The 10,000-nt window shown below is 43.3% G+C and overlaps 1 protein-coding gene across 1 annotated transcript in view; it reads right to left on the minus strand.

The window, feature by feature from the left end:
- hspa12b (heat shock protein 12B) overlaps positions 1-6,898 on the minus strand; it is a 25,705-nt gene extending 18,807 nt beyond the window's left edge. The window contains exons 1-4 of the mRNA XM_083639766.1: positions 6,836-6,898; positions 6,156-6,342; positions 4,769-4,873; positions 3,008-3,124 (exon numbers count right to left, since the gene is read on the minus strand). Coding sequence (XP_083495892.1) covers positions 3,008-3,124; positions 4,769-4,873; positions 6,156-6,342; positions 6,836-6,843 — 417 coding nt within the window. The 5' untranslated portion in view covers positions 6,844-6,898. The remainder of the gene's footprint in view (positions 1-3,007; positions 3,125-4,768; positions 4,874-6,155; positions 6,343-6,835) is intronic.
- Positions 6,899-10,000: the final 3,102 nt, after the last annotated feature.

The raw sequence follows: 10,000 nt of genomic DNA on the forward strand, positions 1-10,000 counted from the left end.
CAATTCCAATGCAGTCCCTACTGTAAATGGCAAATAAAGTGACTTGACTTGACTTGTTTTTAGGAGGCTTTTAAAGTGCGACAGTGATGAGGCCTGCCTAATCTGCAGCGGCAGCTCATTCCAGAGTTTAGGGGCGACAACGCCGAAAGCACGGTCCCCCCTGAGCTTACGCCTAGTTTTAGGCACAGTTAGGAGCAGCTGGTCAGCTGACCTGAGAGAGCGGGAAGGTGCATAGAAGTGCAACAGCTCAGAGAGGTAGGGCGGGGCAAGGTTGTTAAGGACTTTAAAAGCAAATAAAAGAATTTTAAAATTAATCCTAAAATGCACAGGGAGCCAGTGGAGTGAGGATAAAATCGGTGAGATGTGCTCATGCTTACGAGTGCCAGTTAAAAGACGCGCAGCGACTCTAAGGCCTACAAAATAACCCTTCAGCCGGAGGCAGAACTCGCCATCTTCGGCTGCTCGGAGTCCTCTCTGAACTTCCCTACAGCTGTGCAGCAGTCTCTGTCACGGGGACAACTGTTGCCAAGAAACTCATTCTGCAGAAATGGAAGTCCCCCTCTCCACCCTGTTTTCAGTTGTGGTTGGCGGACATGATCTCCGTTATACGAATGGAGAGACTCAGGTTCTTGAGGACCAACTCACCTGGGAGATTTCAAACTATTTGGGACCCGTTTCTGGCCTACCTTGACGAGGTTAGGGGTGATGGGTGACTCGCCCGACCGGTCTTCCTCCCTCGTGTGGGATCCCACTCATTTATATATGTATATATATTTACAAGCATAATTTATGTATATTTACAAACTGTAACTGGTGGGACTAGTGTATGTATGATTTTTCTTTTTTTTCTTTTCTTTTACTGTATCTGAGTTTGTTTGTTTGTTTGTTTTTGGTTTGTTTTTCTGTGTTCTAAAAAATTAAAATTGCTAAATAAAATATTTAAAAAAAAGAAAAAAAGAAGCGCAGCGGCGTTCTGAACCAGCTGGAGGCAAGCAACAGAGGATCCACTCACTCCCATATAAAGTGCATTGCAGTAATCCAGCCGAGTAGTGACAAAAGCATGGATTACTGCTTCAAAGTGCTGTGCTTTTCATTTCCTACATTTCCTTAATGTTAATACACCAAAAAAGATACAAATACTGTAATAAAAAATGCAGATTGTTCATGAGTCCCAAATCCGAGTCCAAGTCTAGTCTCAAGTCTTTTGAGGACGTGTGCGACTCAAGTCCAAGTCCAAGTCCCCATCTCTGGTTCACATACATGAGTGTGCTTGCTTGTAGGGCTGTGAATCTTCACTGGCCTCATGATTCGATTACGATTCATCTGTCAACGATTCGATTTGATTTGATTCCACGATGCATCTCGATACAGCTCAAAGTATTGCAGCTCCAAGTATCAAATCCTCAATTTTCTGTATTATTACTGCACATGGCTACTTTTTCATCAATTAAGACAAGCAGTCAGATAAATATCAAGTCCCTTTTTTATTTAGAAAGTGCTTTGAAATCTGAATGTCAACAGAAATTTAAACATAAACGATTCAACGATTCATCTGTCAACGATTCGATTCGATTCACATGTCCGCATCGCGATGCATCGATTATACGATACATTTTTGACACCGCTACTTGCTTGTACAGCTATCTTAGTGAGGACCAGTTTGAGTTTTATACCTGGGAAGTGAGGACATTTTGGCCGGTCCGCACTTTCTCACACACCTTCAAAGGGCTGTTTGAAGGTTAAGACTTGGTTTGAAGGGTTAGGTTCAAGGGGGGAGCTCCGTTCGTGAAGATAACGTGGAAGTGTCTTAAACCTGCATTCTTTCAAATGGCCTGCAGGGGGTGACTCCACTGGCTGCAAAAAGAAGTCGGATTGTATGGAAGTCAATCGGAAAATTGAACCAGTTCTCACTTGATTTATGGCTCCAGCAAACACTTTAGTGAGTTTATGATCTCAATCAGCAATTTCAAGTCTTCTTCAATACAGCATGATGTTCATTTAGTCAATTATGGTCCCAATTCTGGTAAAATAGACAATAAAGAAGACTATGTTTTGGGGCGTGATTGACAGGTCACCTGTCCATTAATCATGCAATTCGCTGATCAGAGACCAATTAGCAGGCATTAGAATTGGGTTTAGGTTAGGGTTAGGCTAAAGGTTAGCTCCTTTAGGTGTGATGGTTAAGGGGGGAATAGGAGGTTAGGACTCGGAGCTAGGCCCTAGCCCCCTATTCCCTACGTAGGCCTAGGAAATACATCATGTCAATGAATGTCCTCACTAGCTATACTGCATGTGTTGTGGTGTTCGTGTGACAATAAAAGACGGGGCTTGTCCCGTTACGAGAGTTAAACGAGAGTTTTACTGGCTTGTGTGTGTGGTGTGTGTGTGTGTGTGTGTGTGTGTGTGTGTGTGTGTGTGTGTGTGTGTGTGTGTGTGTGTGTGTGTGTGTGTGTGTGTGTGTGTGTGTGTGTGAGAGAGAGAGAGAGAAAAGGCAACAGGAAGAGATGGAAAGAGAGGGAGGGTTAAAGGGATAAGTGAAGGCTATAGTCTCGCTAATGTTCCCATAGAAAACGTACACGCGCGCACGCGCACACACACACACACACACACACACACACACACACACACACACACACACACACACACACACACACACACACACACACACACCAGGTTTCTCCATTCTCATTGATGTGTCTTGTGATAGGACCCCCTGCATTCCTGTCCATGTACGCACACTTCCTACAAGTCATTGTGATGCAGAAGACTGAGGAGGTGTGTGTGTGTGTCTGTGTGTGTGTGTGTGTGTGTGTGTGTGTGTGTGTGTGTGTGTGTGTGTGTAGGTGTGTGTGTGTGTGTGTGTGAGAGAGAGAGAGTGAGTGAGTCAGTGAGTGAGTGAGTCTGTGCGTGTGTGTGTGTGTGTGTGTGTGTGTGTGTGTGTGTGTGTGTGTGTGTGTGTGTGTGTGTGTGTGTGTGTGTGTGTGTGTGTGTGTGTGTGTGTTCCTACCAGGTACGCGGCCTCTCTCATGAACTGTTTGGCAGGCTGTCTCCAGACTGCAGGGACGGTAATCACCCATCTGATATCCTCTCCCTCCAGCACTGAGGACGACTGGTCCTTCACCTCCTACAACAGAGACATAAAACACTTGTTCCATAAAACACTCAAGAGTTTTGAGTATGTATGTTCTATTCACACAGACTCTTCAATTGTATATTTAATATAAGCAACTATTCAAGTGTTTTTAATCAGAATCCGAATCAGCTTTATTGGCCAAGTATGTGCACATACAAGCAATTTTACTCTGGTTTGCATAACTAAAAAATAAATAAATAAATAAATAATATTTTTTATTTTATTTAACACCTTAATTGCCAGCGACGAGTGTACTCGTCAAACACAATCCAGCTGTTAACTGCCAGCGACGAGTGTACTCGTCAAAAAAATCGATTTTTTTTTTTTGACGGTAGGTTGTGCATCTAAGCCTTTTACATCTCTTATATAGGTATTGGACGTGTACAACGTGTACAACCCATTCCACCGACCCACTAAGTGGCGACAAGGAAGGAGGAAGGCAAGCAAAAAGCAGTGTGACTGAAGCCATTCTCATGAAGGTGGATTGGCGGAGGCGCTTTCATTTTCGCTCTGATTGCTGGCGGTGCGGGATTGCAGATTTGCATAGTGGATTGCGGGTGGGACACACTTTGAAACACGCAGCATAATATGACCAGAATCGCAAAAGCTTCATCAAAGCCCTCAACCAAAACTCCAAGACGCGAGCGAGTCCAACCAGACTTCCTCAAAGAGCGGCCGCACAGACAGGCACACACCCGCACAGCAGCAGCAAAGCAATGGTGACAAGCGGGGACTGCCCCCTAGTCCGACACCAAATTGGAAACAAATCCCATTCTAAAAGGCTTTTAGAATGGGATTTTCAACCCATTCTTTTTTGTTTCTTTTTCGCTATAATTTAGAGTAATTTAATTTCTATTCAGAAATTTATTTGAGAGGTCGAGAGTATGAGAAAGTGCATTTGCAAAGGTAGGAAAGTGCTTGTGACAGGGCGCTGCACCCAAAAATAACGCCCACAGGAGGGAGGAGTTGAGCAGAGGGAAGTTTACTGCTGTTATGGAGGAAATTACTGTTCAAAACTATTGTGTAGGTCTTACTGATGCCAAAAATGAATGGTTAAAGTGACTGTTTCACAAAAAGCCGTTTATCTCTAAATATTTTTTCTGATGCTGAAACCATGCTGTATTCAATTGCTAATGCTTACATAACTACTAACTCTACAAACTAACTCTTTTAGACAGAGAAAGCACACATTCTATTAGTTATTTTTAGATGATTGGTGTTCACGAAGTCGTAACAGAAGAGAAACCTCGGCTCTTGTAAAATGAGCCTAGAATCCTCAAAAAAACCCCTGGCAGAAGCTATCTACAGCAAGAAAAAAACGGCTGGCAGTCAATGTGTTAATATAATATATATATACAAAATAATTTCTCATGAAAGGAAAGCTCATTCATTATTGACTACTACCGTAACTCTTGGTCATCTTAATCACATTTGTTTACACGGTAGACGTGTTTTTGTGGTTAGCATTATCATAATTTAGATAATGAAGATTTAGAAGATTTACTAAGAACTTGTGCCTGAAAACATGCCTGTAAACTGAGTCAATCAAAACATAAACAAAGCCAGAAGTGGGGGTGACATCTAGTTTCAACAGAGGGCACCGTGGTGCAGTAATGCACTGGGCTGGTAGTGTACCTTGATGGCGTGCTCCCTGAAGAAGCGCAGGGCGTGAGCGAACACCTCGATGGCCTTGACCCTCCGCCCGTTCACCGCCTCCAGCTCCGTCTCCATGCTGAGGTCCTGCAGCAAACACAGCCACAACTGCTGAAAAACCGCTGCAACAAGGACCCTTAATCAGAAGGATAAGACATCACTCATGCTACAGCATTCTAATTGTGCATTGGGGCCAGTTCTATTGAAGTGAATGAGGCAGGCAGGGTAAGTCTAGCCTGGGTAAACCCAGCCTCCACGTGACCTGCTCTCAGACCTGCTCTCAGTCACTACACTACCTAATGACTGAGAGCAGGTCTGAGAGCAGGTCACGTGGGGGATGGGTTTACCCAGGCTAGGGTAAGTCGTCCCACTATAAACTAATCTAGGTTTCACCTTTGATTGAAAAATACTTCCATCAGATTAAAGAAAACATATTATGTGATGTTGACTGATGCACCGTTCGTTCATGTATCATGATGTAGTTTAGCTAATCTAGCTCTATCTTGGACCAAACAGGGGCTTGAGTTGAGCTATATGCAGCTGCTGGACACACAGAGCCATGATCTGTTTGGAGACCAATAATAAGGAAAACTAACATTAGATGAGAAAAGATCAGTCATCATCACGTAATGTTTTCTTTAAAGGAACACTCCGCCCATTTTCAACCAGCTTTGTATCATTAGAACATCAGTAGTATATCAGAAAACTGTAAACTGTTTTGAAGTCTGTCATTTAATTGGACAGTTATTGAATGTTAAAGTGTGGACCAGTGACATCACTGGTCCACACTAACTCAAATTAATAACTCATTAACTCAAATCAACTCTCAATAACTGTGAAACTATTCATCATTCATCTAGTTTGACAGTTATTGAGAGTTGATTTGAGTTAATGAGTTATTAATTTGAGTTAGTGTGGACCAGTGATGTCACTGGTCCACACTTTAACACTCAATAACTGTCAAATTAAATGACAGACTTCAAAACCGTTTACAGTTTTCTGATATACTACTGATGTTCTAATGATACAAAGCTGGTTGAAAATGGGTGGAGTGTTCCTTTAATCTGGTGGAAGCATTTTTCAATCAAAGGTGAAAGGACACAGATGGTGTATAGTGGGACTTTCCATGCACGCCCACTTCAAAAGAACTGACCCCAAAGTCTGGCCCCAAGGCAAAATTCAAACGCTGTGACGTGAGTGATGTCTCTTCCTTCTTTATAGTTTCCTTGTGCTGCCAGGGGAAATCATCTGTCTACTGATTCCTTTCCATCTGTCCCTGTATATCAATCACTATTCATTAATTTCTCCATTTCTCCTGCCTCTTCCATCCCTCCCTTCCTCTCTCTCTCTCTCTCTCTCTCTCTCTTACGCTGGCGCTGTGTATCTTCATCTTGAACTTGTCGAAGTAGAGCCAGTGCTGGGCCTCCTCTGGATCCAGGTCGTGGTAACTGTCCCGCGCCGCGAACCCAAAGCTGTGGAACCGCAAATCAGGAGTCAGCAGCAGAGACGTCGGGCTCTTCTGATTGGCCACGCCCGGGTCACCGCCCTCCCAGCGCCTGCGCGGATTGGAGGAGAGAGCTGTCAGTCAAATGGAGAGGAGAGGGAATATAATAATAGAATAATGTTCCATTCAATTTGTATTGGGAACTAGAAATTTACAAGGACAAAGGTCGGGAACGCCTCTTGTGACGTCACTTGGATTTCTTACCCCGATCTCAGGGGAGCCTCACCAGCCACAACCTCAAAATCCAAGATGGCAGCTCCGTGCTTCAACAGTAGTGAAAGTTTTACTGGAACGCAGTCAACTCGGGTGTGACATCACTCAACTGGAATATTCCTAGTTCCCAATACAACTGGAACGCGGCATACAGTAATACGCCTAAATAACCTCTCTTGGCTGACTAGATTTTGGCTGACTGACTGATTTTGCGGATTGCCTTGGTTCTCACACACACACGCGCACGCGCACACGCACACACACACACACACACACACACACACACACACACACACACACACACACACACACACACACACTCACACTCTTACTTCATCATGTGTATGGCCTCTGGGTCCTGTGTGAAGCTGAACGCATAGCCGCTGGAGGTCGTCCCAAAGTCTATCGCCACGACGACCGAGAAGGGACAGGCCATCCTGGGTCTGAGCTCCACCCTCTGAGAGAGAGAGAAGGAGAGAGAGGGAGGGGGAGGGGGTGAGGGAGAGAGAGACAGACAGAAGTGGGGAAAGAGTGTGTGAATGAGTGTGTGTGTGTGTGTGTGTGTGTGTGTGTGTGTGTGTGTGTGTGTGTGTGTGTGTGTGCGTGTGTGTGTGTGCGTGTGCGTGTGCGTGCGCTAGGGATGGGCATCGAATTTCGAATTTTCGAATAATCGTTGTTATTATCAAGGTCGACTTTTATTATTGAAAGTCGAAATTCGAAAATAAAAATAAAAATGTAATTTTTTTTTTATTTTATTTTTTTTGTGAGTGAAATGTTGCATTGTCTCCCCTGATTCTAAGTATAGTCGAATCGCTTGATTTGAGGAAGTAAAACAATTTTTATAAGCATTTTAAGCAAGGTTTATGGAAAAATGAATGGCGGATGAAATCCCATGAAGAGGGAGAGGGGGTGACTTTGGCACCCCTTTGGCACTCAGACCTGAGCCTACTAAATATTTAATGAACCACTCATGATTGTCAAAACTGTTTTTTATTTTCGAAAATGTCAATGTCATGTAACATGTTCTTTACTTCAGTGGTGCAATGCTTGTTTGAGCTAAAAATCCACAGCAGAAGCTTTTTCTATTAATTAATAAAGCCTTAGACAAAGAATCGGGGGAGACAATGCAACATTTCACAATGCAAGGCCCTTAACCCCAACTGCTCCAGTGGAGCTGCTCAGTGGCCAGCAGATCAGACTGTGGTTGTACTGGTCAGCTTCCAGGTATGAATGTGTGTGTGAATGTGAACAGGGCACTCCTGAAAAAGAGAGCATTGCTCTCAGTGAGACTCCCCCTGTATAAATAAAGGTAAAAAAAAAAAAAAAAAATGTTTTTTACATTTTTTATTTTTTTTACATTTTAATTTTAATTTTCGAATTTCGATTAAAAGTCGACTTTGGCCAGCGAATTTCGAATAGTGTTTTTGCTAGAAATGCCCATCCCTAGCATGCGCGTGTATTTTCTAGCACAGTGATTCTCAAAAGTTTTCACGTCAAGGACCCCTAGACTATCACAAATTAGACCACGGACCCCCATTTGATAAGATGTCCCAGGGTTGCCCATCGGATAATACGATTTTTGCTTTTAAGATGTTTTATGTGTGAAAGCCATGACCAAAATAGTCATACAATCTGTCATTGTCTTACTTACGGATGGAATTACAGCGAAAAACACAAATATGCCCCTTTTTGCTTGGGACCCCCTGGAGTCCACTCGAGGACCCCTGGTGGCCCCCAGACCCCACGTTGAGAACCACTGCTCTTGCTGGTGCTGACAGGAGAACCACTGCTCTTGCTGGTGCTGACAGGAGAACCACTGCTCTAGCTGGTGCTGACAGGAGAACCACTGCTCTAGCTGGTGCTGACAGGAGCCAAACTCCTCTTCCTCCTCCTCCTTTGACATTCCTTGTGTTCATTCATCTTTGCTCTTCAAGTTGGAAGTGAGCAGATTTATCTTTTTCTTCTGAACAAAAACATCACCCCCCCGTCCAATTCCAAATCAAAGGAATTCAGGAAGCATCTATGATGAGAGTATGAATGTTAGTGTAACCGCACGAAAAACTACAGACTGCATCATTTTCTTCTCAAAGGAAAACATGGCTAGCATTTCATACTGCACATGTAATTATCAAGTTACTTCGATGCAGGGTAGAATTAGGGCTTGGAATTCAGGAGCTGTTGTGGATAGATTATAATGGAAATATTGGATAATAGTGGATATTTATTACAATGGCCCTTTTAATGAGAAATTGAGCTTGAGTTTGAGAGGAAAGATTAAAGAGAAAGAAAATGAAAGTACCTTTTCAGCTGTGAACTCATTTCCTCTGCTTGAATAAAGTAGCATCGCCGCCTGGTTCCCTCGTCTCGAAGCCAATGGAATGTTTCTATGGGGGATTTGGGCTAGATGTGTGAAATAAGGTGCTGTATGTGCTCAACACAAGTTTATGAAACTGAGACCTTTGTGTTCAGCAAGATCATCTTCACAAATGAACACCACTTTTAAGCGTTTCTGAACATCACGATTTTGGTGATTGCATTATTATGCGTCAAAAAGCATAAAGGTTATAGATTATCTTGCTGAACACAAAGGTCGCAGTTTGATAAACTTTCGTTAACCACAGACCTTATTTCACTTCTGGGGTGGCCTACAAAAATACATCATCCCTCCCCTATAGACTCTCTATACTTGTGAGACATTCTTTTAGCCTACAGTTTGTTGACTTAAAAAAAAATATATATATAAAATTTATATAGTTTTCTCTACTCTGATCTAACGCCTTACTAAAGTACATGTTTCTCTGCCACAGTTAACCCTCTTCTAAGGATAACTTCACTTCAGAACGTCACTTTAAACTGTAAGTGTAGGTGTGAATATAAACCACTAATAACACTGAGTGGAGTGGATGTGGGTTTAGAGGTGCTCTTTAAGAGCTCTATATAAAGAAACGTACAGTAAGTAGAGAGCGCAAAGGGCGTGTGGAGGGAAGGAGCGTCTGCGCGGAGGTGTGTGTGTGTGTGTGCGTGTGTGTGTGTGTGTGTGTGTGTGTGTGTGTGTGTGTGTGTGTGTGTGTGTGTGTGTGTGTGTGTGTGTGTGTGTGTTTGTGTGTGTGTGTGTGTGTGTGTTTGTGTGTGTTTACCGGCGAGGGAGAAGGTGTGAGCGGGGCGATGCTGCAGTCATTTCTAGCTGTGGCAGGAGAAGAAGGGATTGATAAATTATCACCTGAGGATGAGAGAAGAAGAGAGGAGAAGAGAAGAGAAGACAAGAGAATAATTGAGCAGAGAACAGAGGAGGACAGACAGAATCAGGGGGATGATGTAAATAATATATATATATAAATTGACACACAACATGCAGTGACGGCTGTGTTTTACCAGTGTATTTGGAAAAGTCTTGTAGCTAATGATGGACAAGTGCCACACGTACTCCACTAGCAACTCCATGGAACAGCCCCCGCCCAAAACACGGGAAAACTCTTTATCGCAAGGAAAGACGCATC

Source organism: Poromitra crassiceps, assembly GCF_964638095.1.
Source record: "Poromitra crassiceps genome assembly, chromosome: 7".
NCBI classification, from domain to species: Eukaryota; Metazoa; Chordata; class Actinopteri; order Beryciformes; family Melamphaidae; genus Poromitra; species Poromitra crassiceps.